The sequence below is a fragment of the Mugil cephalus genome, chromosome 10, assembly GCF_022458985.1.
Source record: "Mugil cephalus isolate CIBA_MC_2020 chromosome 10, CIBA_Mcephalus_1.1, whole genome shotgun sequence".
NCBI lineage: Eukaryota > Metazoa > Chordata > Actinopteri > Mugiliformes > Mugilidae > Mugil > Mugil cephalus.
The window spans coordinates 7,809,023-7,827,194 of record NC_061779.1 but is presented as its reverse complement, the minus strand read 5'-3'; the positions used below and the strand labels follow the sequence as shown (position 1 = coordinate 7,827,194).

The 18,172-nt window shown below is 40.3% G+C and overlaps 3 protein-coding genes across 5 annotated transcripts in view; 2 read left to right on the top strand and 1 right to left on the bottom strand.

Annotated features, from left to right (window-relative positions):
* ranbp10 (RAN binding protein 10) overlaps positions 1–2,676 on the bottom strand; it is a 36,578-nt gene extending 33,902 nt beyond the window's left edge. The window contains exon 1 of the mRNA XM_047596189.1: positions 2,287–2,676. Coding sequence (XP_047452145.1) covers positions 2,287–2,485 — 199 coding nt within the window. The 5' untranslated portion in view covers positions 2,486–2,676. The remainder of the gene's footprint in view (positions 1–2,286) is intronic.
* A 496-nt stretch (positions 2,677–3,172) lies between these two features.
* tsnaxip1 (translin-associated factor X interacting protein 1) lies at positions 3,173–8,741 on the top strand. The gene is made up of 10 exons (XM_047596191.1): positions 3,173–3,319; positions 3,430–3,535; positions 3,695–3,835; positions 3,924–4,017; positions 4,483–4,679; positions 4,916–5,057; positions 5,624–5,790; positions 5,886–5,999; positions 6,292–6,401; positions 6,581–8,741. The coding sequence occupies exons 1-10, from the start codon at positions 3,264–3,266 to the stop codon at positions 6,732–6,734; spliced, it is 1,281 nt and encodes a 426-aa protein (XP_047452147.1). The 5' UTR covers positions 3,173–3,263; the 3' UTR covers positions 6,735–8,741.
* Positions 8,742–9,125: 384 nt separating this feature from the next.
* nutf2 (nuclear transport factor 2) lies at positions 9,126–15,903 on the top strand. Of its 3 annotated transcripts, none has more exons than XM_047597051.1 (5): positions 9,126–9,244; positions 11,527–11,647; positions 13,019–13,090; positions 13,431–13,529; positions 15,007–15,903. In XM_047597051.1, the coding sequence occupies exons 2-5, from the start codon at positions 11,552–11,554 to the stop codon at positions 15,118–15,120; spliced, it is 381 nt and encodes a 126-aa protein (XP_047453007.1). In that variant the 5' UTR covers positions 9,126–9,244; positions 11,527–11,551; the 3' UTR covers positions 15,121–15,903. The 3 variants fall into 3 exon arrangements, with proteins under 3 accessions (XP_047453007.1, XP_047453006.1, XP_047453008.1); XM_047597050.1 differs by having other exon boundaries at positions 9,141–9,244; positions 11,541–11,647; XM_047597052.1 differs by having other exon boundaries at positions 9,160–9,244; positions 11,498–11,647.
* Positions 15,904–18,172: the final 2,269 nt, after the last annotated feature.

Genomic DNA, 18,172 nt, shown 5'->3' with positions numbered 1-18,172 from the left:
ACAAAGACATAATTCACTGTGCAGCATGTTTATTTCATGATTGTGCAATTAGGCTCTTAAACAGCTTAGTCACCCTGGTGCAGTAAAATTTGATTTATATTAATACTTTTTAAAGAATCACTGCAGGGTTTGCTGCAGATTGTTTATCATCAATACCATCAAACTGTCTTGCAGCTGTATGAGTTTTATTGTTTATTAGTAACAAATCATATTTGGATCTAAATTAAGCAGGGAAATACTTTATGGACCACAAAAATGTCATATTATTAAAAATAACATCACTGATGTGAAGTATTCATAGGTGCTAAGTCACTGTGGTTTCTTTCAGTGTTTGTTTGTGTCTATCCTGTTGCCAAGCCAGGGTAGATTAATCGGAGCACATCAGGTCTAGGTAGACTCTGTGTGGCCTTGAACTGAGAAAATTGGCACACTGGTCAAAATAGCATCCAATCCACAAGGGTGAGGAAACGGAACAGGAGCTGGAACAACCAGCAGGAGAAAATATCCTACACACTCCAGAATAGACCTATTTATATGTCACCCCTTAACAATTGTGCAGTGTCACTTAATCTGTGCACTTTTCACAGACACAAAGACTCAATGTCCTAAATTTCCTAGACATGAAATGACATGAATTATCTTTGGCCATAGATCACTCTGTGTTGATGTCACAGCTGTGACGGTTGTGTGGGTAATTCTAGACTGAATACACTGATCTTAAAACCAGATATTACAATGGACGGTCAGATGAAACAGCCTCATCCACAACTATATAATGTCCCAGTTAACAGATATCAGCATTAATGTAAGCATTCCTTGCTTACATAGAAAATGACTGTATAACTGTATTCACTTTGTTCACCTACAGGAACCTGATCAATTACGCATTAAATGATGTGTGGCTTCCATCTCCAATCAGCCTGAGCATCTTGATTTAAGCAAATAACAGGCCTTCCCTGCTATTTATAATTTGTGTGACAACATATTCGCCAGACTTCAAAATGGGTTACACAAGCCTGCCTGCATCCTCTCATCCTCTGCACAGATGTAAACAGCCAGCAGGGCCCAAAGTGGCCTTGCAGTGCGTTCATAGTGATTATTCACAGCCTGACATCCAGGACTAGCTTTCCTGCTATTGAAGGGCTGTCCTCACGGAAAATATCAGAGCAGAGAAAGGATTGGACAGGTCCCCACACTGATGTCACCTTGTTTTGATCTAAGATATGGAAATATACTTAAAGTCCTATTGACAGCTTTTAGCAATCAAAACAAAGGTCTGACTCGGCTGCCCAGTGGATGTTATTGTTCGAATGCCAGAATCTGTCGATACCACAGATTTGTTACAGAATTGGTACATTTGGCCTAATGTGGTGCGCAGAGGCCTCCTCTCTCCCACAGCAGAGGCTGCTGGAGAGTGGATCTGAGGCTGTTGTTATCCTCGGGACACAGACACATCTGAATGGACCGGTTGCTTCCAGGCTGGAAAAAATTATATTTCTGGAAAACACCTCGAGAAAACACAGCCGCTGAAATCACGCGAGAAAACAACAACAATGCCTATTTTATTTTATCCTATTTTTCCTGCTGGTTGTTGTTAGAAAAATAAACAACTGCAGCATTAGCATTATAGTCAATACAGCATTGTACAAGGTTAACAACAACTTTGGCTCGTGTCCATCTTGTAGCCTGCTTCTCCTACTGTATTCAGCTAGCTTAGCTAATGTTAGCAGGTTAGCCACAAGGCTAACAATTGTATTTGCTTAAGATAGCAGTGTGTTAGCAAGCTCATGCTCGTTAAATACCACCAGCTAGTTTATCGACAGACCCCTGGCTATACGTCGTTAGTGCTGTCAGTCTCCCCCCTTCCAGCACAAACCACACAAAGACGCACAGTCGGTTTACTGAAAACAAATAACCCCATAATCGGTAAATAAACAAAGGGAGCCGTGTTGCTGAAGGTGAATTTCAATGTGGTGGTAGCGAGATCAACTGTCAGGGTTAGCGAGTTCGCTGTCACCCATTTGAGCATTCCTCTGCTCATTCGTGAAACAAAGCAAGGTTATAGGACAGGAGAAGCAGATCAGACTAGATTTACCAGGACTGCACACACACACACACACACATACACAGTCAACATAATCGCATAGTGTGTGTGTGCGTGTGAAAGAGACCCCCCCTCCCCTCCTCCCTCCTGCTCCGCAACAACGCAGTGACAGATTTGAGCTGAGACCCTCGGCTGTTATGACTACACGTTAAGACCCATCGTAGATGAGCCACGTCTCTAACCTTTGTAATGGACCCTCAGGTTGTTCTGTGACAGGCCAATGTAGCTGTATTTATCCTTGGGGCTCCAAGATCGGGGTAAAGGGGTCTCTTCCTCGTTTACAGCCGGGTAGAGCCGCTTCAGCCGCTCGTTCAGCTCGTGCTCCTGGTAGTTGAAAGCAGGATCCCCTAACGGCAGGCTTCCCGCTCCGAGCTCTGCCATTTTCTTTTTTTGGCCCGTGTTTCGTGTCTTATTGTTCGTTTCTTTCTATCCAAAGCCCCGTGTCAGTCCGCTGGAGCTGTAGGCTGAGAGTGAGAGGGACTGAGGGGAGAAAATAGCAGCGGTGTGACATCCCCGGATAAGCAGCAGAATGTACTGTAGGCAGGAACGATGCAGTGTGGGTACTGTAGTTCAGCTGTACCTCGCCTTTATGCAAATGTCACTAGAAATGACTACAGAGCTCCACTACAGTTACACTGGTTCAGGGCTTTTCATTGACAGTGGTTGCTAGGAAATGTAGTTTTAAACGTATACCCTCTATTTAAAGAATAATATATATTTTTATTTTTGACTGTAGCAAGCAATAATATTTTTGCTAGATACAAGGAAAATAGCTGACTGTATTAATAAAAAGTATTATTTCCAGAACTAAAATAGTGTTGATCAGTGTAAAATGGGCCGGTTCATAAATACACATTTTAATTTCCATTACCCTAACTCATATCGCAACCTATAATAGACATTAACTGGTAATACATTTCTAACTAGCACTAGTTTATTTTGATGGCTCATGTTTTCGAATATTATTATTTTTTTCCGTTGAAAACTAGTTGGGCGCGCCTGGGACTACTATATGGGGTCTTTTTCCTTGTGGTGTCCATCGTTACCATGGAAACCCAGTCACAACGTTGGGCTTTGTGATGCTAAAGCAAACCTTGAGCAGGGCATAGCAAAAGCAACTATTTTAAAAAGAGCAAGAGCTTTTTATTTGATTATACAGATGTCACCGCACAAAGACATCAAATTTCCACCTTTAACGTCGTCGCAAAAACAAAGGCGAGTTATACAAATACGCAGCAAAAATGTTGCTCTTTTATTGCTGTAACTCACATGTTGTGTTAAATAGTGTTAACGCAAGCTGTTCTTTGTTATTTCTTTTTTTTTAGACTTACATATGACCAGAGTCAACATAATAACACTGTCCAGATGACAGAGGAATCACAAGAAGAAAGCTCTGGTGCTATTTCTGTCCATGCATGTTCTTCAAGAAATGTAAGCAAACAAAATGTACTAATATGTGAAGTATTTGTATTGCTATAAATATGACTTGAGAAAGACTAAATAGCCGTTATTCCCCGACTTTGAGGGCCATGTCAAAGATGCTGTCATAACATAGCGTGTCTGTGTGTATCTGTGCCATAAATCCTGTAGTTGTGCTGGACAGGAAGCAACTACATTTATGCAACCCCGGGGAGAAAGCCTCAACTCTTGATGCAATTGGAGAACTTTGTGAACAAGGAGCTGTATATAATCAGCCCACACGAGCCAAACTTTCAGGAACTGAAACTACAGGTGCAATATTTTTAATAATAACCAAAAGAAATGCTTTCTTGTCATAGTTTGAGTACTTACTGTCCATATCCAATCTTCTTTGCTACAGGTCTACCGTGGTGTCTTTGGTTGTTTCATCAACGCATTCAAGACGTACCAGCCCATTCTTTCTGCTATCAAAAAGGAATATGAAAACACTTTAGGTTGGTAAATACAAAATATAAATAAAATAAAATACCATCATGAGAATGCAATTTATTTTTCAAGAAGTCTTAGTGGAACTGGAAAGGGTTATTATTATTAACAGATTTGTTCATCCTAACATTGTAATGGATTTTTAAAAATAATTTATGGCAATATACTGATTTGTTTGCTTGTGGACAATTACATAAGAAGATTAATACCTTTTATGTCAGTTTCATAGGAAGCTGGAATCTTGAGTGTTAGCTTAGCTTTGTATAGAGACTACAGACATTCAATCAGTCACTATAGCTCTGTTCATTTCTTAAAAATGTTTCTTATATAGTTATTCCTAATAAACCTTTTCGTATCAGTTAGTCATATAGTACACAATGACAGACAAACAATCAGGACCTAAATTATGTTAATTACTCAATTATTTTTTCATGCCTAAAAGTTTCAGCTCTTTCTTATGCACATCTGTTCAGCGCATCAGCAGGATCGAATCACAGAACTGGAACCTCTGCGATCCCATCTGAGGCTAGTGACGGAGGAATGTGACAGGAAGATTCAAGCTCGCTGGTCAGAGGAGCAGGCGGAGATTGGTGTCTTGAAAAGGGAGAAGCAGCAACTGTTGAAGGACATTGAGGCCATGAGAGAGAAAGAAAAGTCCATGCAGGCAGTGGTACGTGACATGCTTATGAAGGAGTACCCTAACCACTTTGTATTTATTTGTTTATGAAAACATGTGACTTTTAGAAGCATGCAACTTGGTGTGAATAATTTCCACATAGGTATTTTTGATATTTATTTCATGTTATCTCAGAAATCCTTTTATCCAGAGCATGTTTTGTTTGAGGTTCAAGGTCAGCAGTAGATTATCACATGTCTGCCATTCCTCTATCTCACCTTCCTCTCCAGGTGGACCGCCTGCAGTCAGAACTGTCCAATCAGTATCTGCAGTACAGGGATGAGCGCGATGCTCGCAAGTTGCTGATATTGCAGCTCAATGAGCTGACAAGAGGATCTGCGAAGACAGAGCATCCTGCAGATGAAAATAAAGGTAGAGATACCACTGTTAGTGTATTTATTCACTTAGTTAAATTGACAGAGAAATATCACAGTCATCATCTCCAGATGTGACTATGTCTTGGTTTTATTAATATTCTACATTGCAAACTAAAACTGTCTGGGTTAGGGCAGTCACTCAGGCTAAACAAGTTATTTGAAATTTCCTTGTTTCTGTTTCTATTTCTGTTTCTGACCGTCTATAGACCAAATGAAAAAAAACAGGCAGATTTGTCACTGCCTAAAACTCTCTTCAAAACTATCCTTATTGTACTGTAGTCCTTCAGAACGTTTCCCACCGACACACAAGCCTCTATCACAATAACGGATTAACAAACTAGTTTTATAATTTTATTTATTGACTTTCTTGCTGAGCATAATAAGACGACTGATGCTGCTCTCACGTCTGTCCATTAAATAAGCTACACTATCAGCTACACTTTAGCATTTCATAAACAGCGGGTGACATACTCCTCTTTAAATCCCACACAAAAACTCTTTCTATGAAATTCCTTCAACATACAGTAAATACGCTCTTTATTTCTGTTTCCATTGGGATAGAAGATGCTAAGGACACTGTGGGACTCCAGCTCGCTCTCGAGGTGTGTCGGGGAGACCTGACTAAAGCCCAGGAGGAGCTCACGAGGATGAAAGCAGAATACTGGGATGTTGTACCCCGACGAGACTGGGACACCCTGCAGCTAAAACACCAACAGACCCTACTGCAGGTCTCTCATATACACACAAACTATGTACAGGTATACATGATTTATCACCTAATATCTTCACCATAGTTATTTACAACAGTGTTTTTACTTTTCAGTTCAAAACTCTGGAGGGTGACTTTGATCAGCTGAAGAGTGAGTATGACACCCTGCTGGAGCTCCACAAAAGAGGCAACATGCAAGACAAGACACAGGTCTCCATCTCTGTGCAGGTACTTTATGTTATACTGAATGGTTAAACTAGAAATGTCACCATGTGAAAATGTGTATCAGTGTCTCTACTAAGCTAATAAATATGTTCTCAACAAAAAAAGCCCTTAACCCTTAATTTGAACAGATTAAGATAAATGACAGTTTTATTTTGCTCAACATATGGCCTTGTTGGAGACACAGATAGGACAGTTTGACCAATGCTCTCTTCGATTGTCACCAAAAGAAAAGTGAATAAGTGTTTTTAACAGTATGTTAAATTCTCACTTTAATGAGCAATGTGTTGTTTTTCAGACGGATGAGAGCGTGTCTCAAGGACAAAGCCAGGTTGAGCCCAACCACCTAGAGGAGCTGATAAACTCTGAAGGCCCTGAGAGCGACACGCTCACTGTCCAGGAGTCTAGGTGATATAAATAGATACTCACACATATACAGCAGTGTCAGTTTTATTCAGACAGCTTAAGTATTTACCTCAGAGAGCTTTTTAAATCTGCAGCAGCCCTGGTTCAGATAGTTCTGTCATTGTGTATGTCTGATTCTGTTTTTCTGCATCAAGTGACACTTTCCATGTGTGAATATATAGGGTCGCAATGGGGACGGCCAAGTCAGACCAGGAAACAGATGAATGTGTGGCCTTGGCTCAAAGCGAAGCAGACGGCAGCAATGACGCTATCTCCCCTCAGAGACCCCACAGTGTGACACACAGCAGCAACGTGGAGCCCAAACCTGAGATATAACACACTAAATGTGATGTACAGCTTGAGTTTGCAGGTGACCAAAAGACTCCCTCAGCTGGTGAAGGTTAGAAATTGTGACCACCTGACCTAAGGCCAATTCTGCCATTGTAATTTGGCAATGTAGAGTATACCGATCGTGGCATAACATTATGACCACTTTAAGGGACATAAAAGGCAGCAAGCGAACATTTTATCCTCAAAGTTGATACTAGGAGCAGCTCCCAGTATGTTACAGTACAATCTTTTTTTAAGGCCTTTCTGGTTACTTGTAAAGCTCTTCCTGGCCATGACCAAAGCTTTACCATTGATTGTTTAGCACCATACAGGCCAGCATGTGCCTTGACATCCTCTGGTAGAAGTCTACCTTCTGAGTCAGGGCCTGGCTGAAAACTAAAGATGACAGGCCCCTTGTTTCAGTTTGTTTAAGTTAATACCTCGATAACTGACCTTCACAGACGTCTTGATTGTGTATTAAGAAGTCTTAAAATTTTGCAAAATTCTGTGTGGGATCTTAGTCACAGGACTCACATTTTACCGACTGTCTCCATAACATGATTTTTAAACAATTGAACATATGCAATAATACTGCAAGATTAATGCAATTTAGCTCAAATCATCTAGAGTTGCAGCGCAAGTCTGAAACTGAAATTTAAAAGTCAAAATGTGTCTTCTTATCTTGATCCTGCCTGCAATTAACTGAGATGATACGTATGGCTTTGGAGAAAGGGTGTTATTAAACTAAATGGAAGTTATTAAATTATAACAGTTTTATTCAAGACTCAACTTTAACATAACTTGGGTTAAAGTAGGAATAACTTCTAATTACAATATCCATTATATGAAAGGTAGCTTTAATTTTAACATGTTTTAACAGCTGTCGCTATGCAGCACATTCGGCCGCAGAATGTAGGTCCATGTGTGTTTGTGCTCTATAAAAACTACAATTTATACATTAACCTCAGTTTACAGCAGAATGGCCACTGTGCTGTGGTTGTAACAAGGGCCTGGTCAGAGGACAAAGCTTTCAGTCACTTGATGCCTGAGTCTTAAATAAATCTAGTAAAGACAGGTTCAGGGTCAGAGCAAATAGCAGAGTTGAGACGGTGAATTATTTTTATAAAACTGTTCTACAGCCAAATTACCTTAACATGGATGGTCTGACAAAGACCTGTTACTACAAAGGCTGGACTGAGAAACTGACTGAATTCATATGCCACACAATTTTCTACCACTATAGCCTGTGAAACCCTTAACAGACTGTGCATGCTAGCTCTGCAAAGAAATGTGAAGAATGAGTATGTGAGTAAGCATGAATGTGTGTGCATGTGTTACAGCCTGAGAGGAGATAGCTCTGCAGGTGGTATATCTGACTGTGTCTGCATGAGGAAAGTAAAGAGAGCCGTCTGCCTCTCTGTCCTCATACGCCATAGTCTGGAGAAAAAGATTAATGAATGTGTCTGTCTATGATAAGGTGCCAGACGCATTTAGGCTTGTTTCAGACGTGCTCAGTAATCTGAGAACACCAGTTTGAATGTGAATACCATCTCAACAGAAAAATACATTAAATAAATTGTATCACTCTTTAGAATGTCTGTTCATTGCACCTCTGTTGACTCTGAATATTAACAAGGTATGTGATTTACTGACATGCCAAATGTATATATTGTATGTAGCAGTGAATATAAACTTAAAATAAGGGATAAACAATATTAATCTTGAGCATTTCCCTTAGTAAAATTTAACTGATGAAATAAATATGTTAATATTATTATTATATTGTCTTTACATTCAAAGTACGTGATGACATGTGCTGTTTTAGATAATATATATTGTTGTTAATTCACAAAATGAACAATGAGAAAACAACCAACCAATCAACCAACTAGATTTTAAATTAAATTCAATTAAACTTGACTCTGAATTGATTTACAATTATTATTATTGTTATTGTTATTATTTTGAATGTGCTTTTTGACGGGTCCTACGAGAGACAAGTGCTTGTGAAAGGTTTGTAGGTAGTATTGAATGTGCACAATATCTCAGCTGAAGTCTTGGTGGTGTCAAGGCGTTAAATTAATTAGTGTGATTATGCAATATTTTCCAGTGTAATTTTCTTACTTTGATCATAATAAAAACTCTAAAATGACATGTAGATCAGCTCTTTTTTGTCTGTTTGTACAATCATTTCTACTAAAGATTTTCAAAGTTTGAGGCGTGAAGGTGTCGTTAGCCTAATAGCATAATCGTCTAAGTCATATTTGAACGTTTTTGGAAAACAAGACAAAACACAATTTTTATCAAGCACACTGTTTTTATTTATCTGTATTGTAACAGTAAGTCAAAAAAATGACTTTGGCCAATTACGCTATTAGGCTAACGATATATATAACAAAGAGACTACAATCCCCAGAGTGCACTGCGGTGTCCACGACTGTGCGTGGCGTGCCCTCGCAGCAGAGAGCAGACACTGCACTGTGACATCGTGCAGCCGGCCTCGGCGTTAGCAAGCGGTAAGTTTTCATTATTAGTTTTTACTGCGTCCTCGCCAGAAATAGTGAATGGAAGCATGCCCGGAAATAAAAAGCGACAGTTTGGTCTGATATTTGAACAAACGTGACGCGGTACAAGTTATTAAATGGCGACTCCCGCGCCGGTTTTGGGGGCTAACGTCGGGCACGCCTATGCAGGGTAACTGCCCTGGGGCCCAAAGGAGAGGAGGCATCAACACTTGGAGGAGACGGGGGTATTTTTAGCAACTAACGCCAGGCCAAGCCACTCAGTCGGTCAACTAATAGGAGATATAATTTATCAGACGTCTAACATTAGCTGGCGGGAAAGGCTAGGTATGGTCGCATGCTAAGGTAGCAAACATGACAGCCAACAGGCTAGTTAGCTGGCGTTCAATACATTCTCTTAAAAAGCCAGCTTTTCCACTTATTAACGTTACTAGCGTGTTTTGGTTTCGAGTTGTCTACTTTTAATTATATCAACGTTAATCTAGAACTACGTCTACCGAGTCGGTATTCGGGTTGATATGTTTCGATGTTGGTGCTAACGACCAGGGCGCTAAGATTGTTCCAGCAACAGCCGCTCTGGAGGAGCACATGACTTATTATCCTGTCAGAGAGTCACCAGGGTGGGCACACCGGCTACAGCATGCTCAGCAACACAAGCACAGGATTACTTCAAATAATTGAAAATAACAAATGTGTCCAACGTCTATGCCTCCGCCATTATTTTCTGTTTTTGTTTGTTTTTAAACTGTCACCATCATCGAGAATGTAATAAAACGCTCCCCAGAGGAAGTGACTGCAGGGTTAACTGAATGTTTTGGCCCCCGACGCCTTTTTTGTTGCTACAGCATGAATATTAGATGTCGCATACATACATTTCATCGTTATTATACACTGCTTGGCCCAAAAAAAAAAAAAAGTCGCCACCTGGATTTAACTAAGCAAATAGGTACGAGACTCCTATTGGTTAATTGCTGCATGGGCCATTATCTTTCAGCTAGCAACAACTTATTTAACCCCAACTGATTCAATGAGTAGTTCTCACTTCTTAAACAATCACGTAGAAAGGCATATCTGATTGAGAAGGCTCAATTCATTTGCATGCATCAAACATCTGAGGAGATTGAAACAGAAACTACTAAAATTGGGTTAGAATCTATGAAAGTGAAAGGATGGTGGGGAAACCTCATGTTGGACTTATCAGGGTAAGAAGAGAGGCAGATGAAGTGCTGCCTGTTGGGGCAGTGCTATGATCCGGGTTTGCTGCAGTTGCTCAGGTCTAGGTTCACCAACATTATGCCCAAAAAATGAGGTCAGCTGACTACCTGGATATACTGAATGACCAGGTTATTTCATCAATGGATTTTTCTTGTCTTTTTTTTTTTCCATCATTTTAACACATGGATTGACCACTATAGAGTCCAGACCACCATTGAAAAGGAGAAGGCTTTGCACAATGGTCAGACTCTTGCATCATCAATACAAGATCTTTGTGAAAAATTAATGCAACGCTGGATGGAAATAAATCTTGTGACGCTGCAGAAGGTTATCGAAACAATGCCACAGTGAATGTGTGCTGTAATCCACGCTAAAGGTGGTCCAATGAAATATTAGTGCGACTTTTTTTTTTTTTTTTTTTGGGCCAGGCAGTGTATCTGGATATGTGTCATAAACCAGAGTTTAGACAGGGATTATGTGATCTATTTTTTTTTTTACATTTCTGAATATTTATATTTAAAATATGTGTTACCTTAAAACACTTGACATCAGCGTGTCACTGGAGGTTGCTGCCAAACAAAATTTTGTTGTAACTTGTGCAATGACATTAAAAGTTCTTCTTAAAAATGACGTTGTATTGATCCCCATTGATGCCCACAGACCAGGCAAAAATCCAAGTGAGATTCAAGAAAATGTATTAAATGGAGAATATATTTAAGGTGCAAGATATACATACAGTTAAAAACTCATGAAAAAAGTTGAATGAAAAAAATGCACTGTTGAATGGGAACTATTGCACTTGAAAATGGCAAATATCTTTACAGAATGGCTTTATGGAGAAGTAAAAATCCCCAAGATATTTTTCCCAGAGAATGTGGGTGGTCCTTGAGGAGTGGTGGAAACCCATCAGCAGAGTTTGTTTGCTGTAGGGACTATTGTGTCCCTTTAGAATATCCTATAGCTTTTGAGGTCTGGTGACTTTGAAGTTGTCTTGAAATTAATGATGTTTTGATAGTTTTTTTTTTTTTGTAGGTCTAACCCATTGCCTTCTGACCTCCCAGTGTGTGTGTTGCAGGGTGATTCAGGATGGACCAGCCTCTGTGGGAGCAGATAGGATCCAGCTTCGTGCAGCATTACTACCGGGTGTTTGACTCTGACAGGTCGCAGCTTGGAGCCATTTATGTGAGTATGACATGACTGTAAATGTGTTAGTATTCATTCATGTTTTAATTATTATAAATTGCTTCATTACCAGGAAAAAAATACAAAAACAACTCTTTCCTGTCAAAGTGAACCAAGCTCTACAAAGCTATGTCAATTACTTCATATTAATTTAAAATAACTATTTAGTAGTTGGCCATTAGTCATTTATTTAGGAGCAGAGAATTTCTCTAGGATGGCTAATTTCTAGCCTGGTGTGTGATCTTAAATTGTCTCTGTTGGTTAGCAACTTAAGATTCATAATCCACAACCTGACATGGTCTGGTTGTTGTTGGCCCAAATCAGAAGATTACTGATGAATCTACACTCGCTTGCCAGTTCATTAGGTACAGTGATTAATACGAATGCATTCTAATATAACCTGCACTATGTCTGTGAAGGTTCTCAGTCATGCAGGTCGTGGTAATCCATTAAAAAAAAGCAACTGGACTTTAGAAACTTGCTTGACTTGTTTCTGTAAGAACCAGAAAACATTTTCTTACAGAAACAAGTCAAGTGAGTTTCTGTTGGGTTTTACCCACAGAGTTTCCTATTTAAACCTCAACTTTCCACTAGTCTCTTAGAACTGAAGAAGCTACTCGGATGAGCGTGTTTTTTGTTGTTGTTGTTGTTGTTGTTTTTTGCTCTATGTAGTTTGTAGTGCTGTTTAGGAAAATATTTTTTTCAATTCAAATAGATCTCCAGTTGAAACATGTGATTAAAAATCATAAACTCCTTGGATATATTTTTAGTTACATGACATTTCCTCTTTCTCACCTCATAAGTCTCCACATTTAAGGCAATAAACATGACAGTAGTTACAACCTTGAAAGCACCAACCGACCGGAAGATGATTGGATTTAGCAAAGCCATATGCTAGAGAGTCTGTTAAAGGCACAACTAGAGATAGAATACTGTGGAAATTCCACAAATCTGGAAACAGTGACAACATTTTGTGGTCAAATTGATTTAAAACTGAAATGTGTCAGAATTAATTGATATTTAATCAAATTGGGAACAAATTGGAATTGAATTTGTTTAGGAAAGTGGTAGAGATACCCAGCACTAGAAGAAATAACTTGTGTTATGTTGTTTGACAATCCCATTTTCGTGGGCTAAATACACAAAAACACTTTTGTTTCCTCTAAAACACTCGTCCAGTCTAATTACCACCTTTTATTGCAACGTCAGCTGAACATTATAATAGCCAAACAGCACATTTCTGAGTGATTCTGTGTGCGTGGTGGTAGAGGGAACTAGTTTCACTTGAGTTGTGCTACGTGGCTTTTCGTCTGCATGTTGCTTCCTCTGTAACTCACTCTCTTCCTGTGATCTCTCCATCGCCCCCCACAGATCGATACATCATGCCTTACATGGGAAGGAGAGCAGTTCGAGGGAAAAGAGGCAATTGTCAAGAAACTCACAGTGAGTTTATTTGCCAACTTATTGACATACACCGATCTCTGTGAGGCTCTAGTGAGACGTGCAGTGACCGTCATTATAGTCCTGTTCACTAGAAGTCTAGGTACACAAAGAATCTGACTCGCAGCCATCAGTAATCGAATGTCTTTATTTGTGCCTTGGCTTGCTTATTTGTGTTATTGATCAATGCTGCTGTTTTTTTTAATTTCCTCACCCTAGAATGACATTAATTGCGTTTCATTGCAAATGGTTTGGCAGAATCTTGGCTAAATGTCTCCACTGTCAGATACATCTGTATTAATTTTCCTCTCATTTATCTTTCCTCTTTATGTGTGTGCGCCAGAGTCTACCCTTCACAAAAATAGCGCATAGTATAACAGCGCAGGACCACCAGCCAACTCCAGACAGCTGCATCTTGAGTATGGTTATAGGACAGCTAAAAGTAAGTTGCACCGTCATTCACATTTTAAGGAATGTCATGGTCAAGAATTTGGCTGCTAAATCATTACACACTGACTTAGAAACTAAATGAGAGATTCATGGGTTACCTCTATAGCTCCTCTAGTTGGGTGGGCACACAGCTCATAAACTGAGGATAAAGCCTTTCCTGCATGTCATCTCCTCTCTCACCCCATTAGTTTCTGTGTATTTCCCCTTAAAACTTCTTAATAAAGGCTCAAAAGGCCAAAACGATATTCATATTGTTTTTCAGACTATTTCTATTAAGAGATGATGTCTTCATCAAGGTTTGTTCTTAGAAGAGCCTGTTTTCCTGGGCTTTCTTGTCGGTGAGACATGAGGCAGCCAAACCGTAGTAACACTCTTAAAGTTTTGCAAACTCGTTTGTGGAACCATGTTTGTCAGTAAAGTGAATTTTAAGATGTCCTGAAGAGTTTATAATCGCTGTTTTCATATATTGCTCTCTCCAGTGGTTTCAGGTTAATGGAGTAATGTACCAAGAAATGCACCAGTAAAAGCAGTGGTCTATTGTACATGATTATAGATGATGCAGATGCAAAGATCCCACCCTGAAAATATGTTTGTAAAAGTTTTTGTTTTCGAAAATACAAATGCATTCAATTTTCTTAGTAAGTGCACAAATAATCTCTTTACAGGAAAACTTCCCAGGGAATTATTCAAATATAGTAATTGGTCTCTATTAGGATAGTTTAACCCAAGTCAAAATAACATGGGTGACATTATTTGAATTATTTGACTCTAGAAGTCCACACTATATAACTACTATAGAGGGTATGCATTGACGTCACTGCCACCATGGGCCACGCCCCTATGAGTGGCACATGGTGAAAAATATGGATTATCAGATCAAATTAAGGACAATTGGACTAATTCCAGTTAGTTTAAGTCAGTTTTATTTAATTTCAGTTGTGTTAAATGTAGCTAAATGAGGGGATGCTAATGCTAAGAGCTTTACTGAGAAGTAACATTAGACATATAATATTGTAGCATCTGTTTGACATTAAAAGGATAGTGAGGAGTGATCACAAATATTCCGTTTTATTGTTGGACTGAAATAGTTACTGTCGGCTGTAACTACGCCAAAACCACATCAACAAACTTATCTGACAGCCCTCCAGGACGTAACTTAAAGTATGACTTCATCAAAAAATACATTACCTGACACTGAATGTGAACCAAACACCAAGCTTTGGTGCCTGGATTCCAGTTGTTTCTTATTAATGCAGCGATCCATTAAAGCCTGTGATTCAAACTAATGCTGCTAATCTCCATACTCAGCTGTCACTTTTTGTCACTCGGTGGCCGTAACCAAGGAGACGTCGCTAGCTGTGACCTCACGTGCCCTCCATGCCGCCGTTTAATGTTTAAAAGCTGAGCACGATTGAATGACCGCGCATCAGACTTTGTCCTGATCTTCTCCCGTGTCTGTGTGTCCGCAGGCAGATGAAGACCTCATCATGGGTTTCCATCAGAGTTTCCTCCTGAAGAACATTAACGACTCATGGGTGTGCACCAATGACATGTTCAGGCTGGCCATTCACAACTTCGGTTAACCTGCATCTCCTCTCTGGTGGGCAGGGGCGGCCACGGTGACGGGCACTTGTGTGATGAAGTGTGGAGGGAGGAGTTGAGGATGGAGAGAAGAGAGAGCGCGCTCATCCCTCCCTCCCGCTGTCTGACAAAACAAGCAAACACCGGATTCTAGATGTCAATCACTGAACCTCATCCAGGTGGGTTTTCAGCCCAGCCCAGCCCGTAGAACTGCGACGTGTTTCTTTGCTGAGAGCCGGCCGACCAATCAGACGCCCCTGTCTGCCGCTCTGCTGATCTGCATGACGCTGGGAGCCCCTCATTACAATATCTACACTTAAGCCACCAGATGGACAAACCGCTGACCGACGCCATTAACTCGTACTCTGCTCTCTACTCTTCTTTACTCCATCTAACCCCGTTCTTCTCTACTGTTGACTCCTCTGCTGTCAACTCAGTTCTGTTAGCACTGCTGTTGACTGGTTCGTAGATCCATGTTCAGGTTCGGAGTCCGGCCTCTTCAGCGCCGACTCGTTGTGTTCTTTGTTTTTAGATGCCACTCGTGAGTTTACTTTAGCTTGCCTCCGTGAGTTAACTCGAGTTTTATCTTCCTATACACAACTGTTAACTTTGCCATGCGTCATTCTCTCATGCCAGGTTTTGCTCTCGCAAACCAAAGAATCATGGAGGAAATGAAGTTTGATGTGTTATTTTCTCCAACTCTACATTTTCTCTCTTTCTCTCATCTGGCAATTACCATGGACTACAGCCACGATACACAATAAAACCTGAACTTTTTTTCTTGATGGTGTTGCCTTATTTCTTCTCACTCGCTCTTAATGCAAATTCTGTGTAAATGTTATTTGCCAGCATTTATATTTAATGGACAGTAACAGCCAGATGAAACAAAATTGCGTCCGTACGCGCTTCTTTTACTGGATCAGTTATCAGACAGTGGTTAACCATTCAGCTTTTCCTCTTTCTTTATCAGTGTTATAAAATCTTATGTCTGCTCTGTTACTGTCATAGTACTCTTTGGACCCATGTAGTTAGATATGCAGATTTGAAACAGCACTGGTTTAAGGAGAGGACCTGGAATCAGTTGATGGGATAGTTACTGGAAAAGTTAAATTATCACATAGCTTATCAGCCACAGGTGAACTCAGATATTTTAAAATCACTATTAATCCCTGCAGGGAAATTGTTTTGTCCAAGGAGTTGTGATAAGAAAAACCTGTATGAACAAGACTTAGACAGAAGAATAAGGTAGAAGTCAAATTTACAAGAAACAATTATACTTTCCACTGTGACATGGAGCACAAGTTGTGCTGTTTATTGTTTAAGATGAGGTGTGTGGAGGGTGTGACTGGGTACAGAGAACAGGTTGATCCCCAGTACATGGAACTCATGCTGAAGCGTCCTTGAGCAAGACAACGCTGAGTTGCTCCCAATGCTTGGCAGTGGCGTGTGTGCCCTTGTGTAAATGAACATAGATGGGTCATTGTGTCTTGTAGTAAAGTGCTATATAAATACAAAACCATTTACCAGGCCAAGATAAGACCTGATTGATCTCTAAGGAGTAATTTAGTTGTTAAAAGCAGCAGGGCGATAAGAATATATTAAAGAAACAAGAGACATTCATAGTTTCTGTACCAAACTTAAGTGTAAAGCAACTACTGATACTCTTTAAAACTAAAGTGTTACATTATGGAATTTTCAAAGCTGTTGCATATTTGTGGTCTAATATAAAGATACAGTATATTGCCAAAAGTATTGCCTTTACACGCATATGAGCTCAAGTGACATCCCATTCTTAATCCAAAGAGTTTAATACAACGTCGGCCCACCCTTGGCAGCTCTAACAGCTTCAACTCTTCTGGGAAGGCTTTCCACAAGATTTAGGGGTGTGTTCATGGGATTTTTTGACCTTTCTCTGACACAGATGTTGGGCGAGAAGGCCTGGCTCGCAGTCTTCATCTAATTCAGCCCAAAGGTGTGCTATCGGGTTGAGGTCAGGCCAGTTCTTCCACACTACCACACTCTCATCTGTGTATTTACGGAGCTTCCCTTGAACACTGGTTCACAGTCATGTTGGAACAGGAAGGGGCCACCCTCAAACTGTTGCCACAAAGTTGGGAGCATGGAATTGTCCAAAATCTCTTGGTATGCTGAATCATTTAGAGTTCCTTTCACTGGAACTAAGGAGCCAAGCCCAGCTCCTGAAAAACAACCCCACACCGCACTCCCCCCTCCACCAAACTTCACACTTGGCACAACGCAGTCAAACAAGTACTGTTCTCCTGGCAACTGTGTGGGTTTGACACATTGGTCAATGTGGCTTTGACGCATTGGTCCATCAGATTGCCAGGTAAGTGTATTTTGTCACTCCAGAGAACGTCTCCAGTGCTCTGGAGTCCAGTGGTGGCGTGCTTTATACCATTGCATCAGATGCTTTGGATTGCACTTGGTGATGTATGGGTTGGATGCAGCTGCTCAGCCATGGAAACACATTCCATGAAACACTCTACATGTTGTTCCTGAGCTAATCTGAAGAAGGTCACATTAAGTTTGGAGGTTTGCAGAAAGATAGTGACCTCTGTGCCATGCGATCCTCAGCATCTACTGATGCCACTCTACCATTTTATTTGGCCTGTCACTTCGTGACTGAGTTGCTGTCGTTCCCAATCGCTTCCACTTTGTCATAATACCACTAACAGTTGACTGTGGAATATTTAGTAGTGAGGAAATTTCACGACTGGACTTGTTGCACAGGTGGCATCCTATCACAGCACCATGCTGGAATTCACTGAGCTCCTGAGACTGACCCATTCATTCACAAATGTTTGTAAAAGCAGCCTGGACTGGAATGCCTGAATTCAGTTATTTGGATGAATGGAGTGAATGTTTTTAGCTATACAGTGCATATTCTGAAGTTAAAATGTCTAACAGTCTGTGTTACTTACTGTGGAGGGCGATATTTTATGAGTGTATCTGAACCTCTTTTCATTTTGAGGTAGGAACCATTGACCTGACACGCAGAGAGAAGTCGGAATCAACGGAACGTACAAACCGGAA

Excerpts from the sequence above, each read along its gene's own strand:
- nutf2 (XM_047597051.1), top strand. The coding sequence starts at position 11,552 with ATGGACCAGCCTCTGTGGGAGCAGATAGGATCCAGCTTCGTGCAGCAT. Across the intron at positions 11,648-13,018 it reads CGCAGCTTGGAGCCATTTAT|ATCGATACATCATGCCTTAC; the intron begins GTGAGTATGACA and ends CGCCCCCCACAG. Across the intron at positions 13,530-15,006 it reads TGGTTATAGGACAGCTAAAA|GCAGATGAAGACCTCATCAT; the intron begins GTAAGTTGCACC and ends GTGTGTCCGCAG.
- tsnaxip1 (XM_047596191.1), top strand. The coding sequence starts at position 3,264 with ATGTCACCGCACAAAGACATCAAATTTCCACCTTTAACGTCGTCGCAA. Across the intron at positions 4,680-4,915 it reads AAAAGTCCATGCAGGCAGTG|GTGGACCGCCTGCAGTCAGA; the intron begins GTACGTGACATG and ends CTTCCTCTCCAG. Across the intron at positions 6,402-6,580 it reads CTCACTGTCCAGGAGTCTAG|GGTCGCAATGGGGACGGCCA; the intron begins GTGATATAAATA and ends GTGAATATATAG.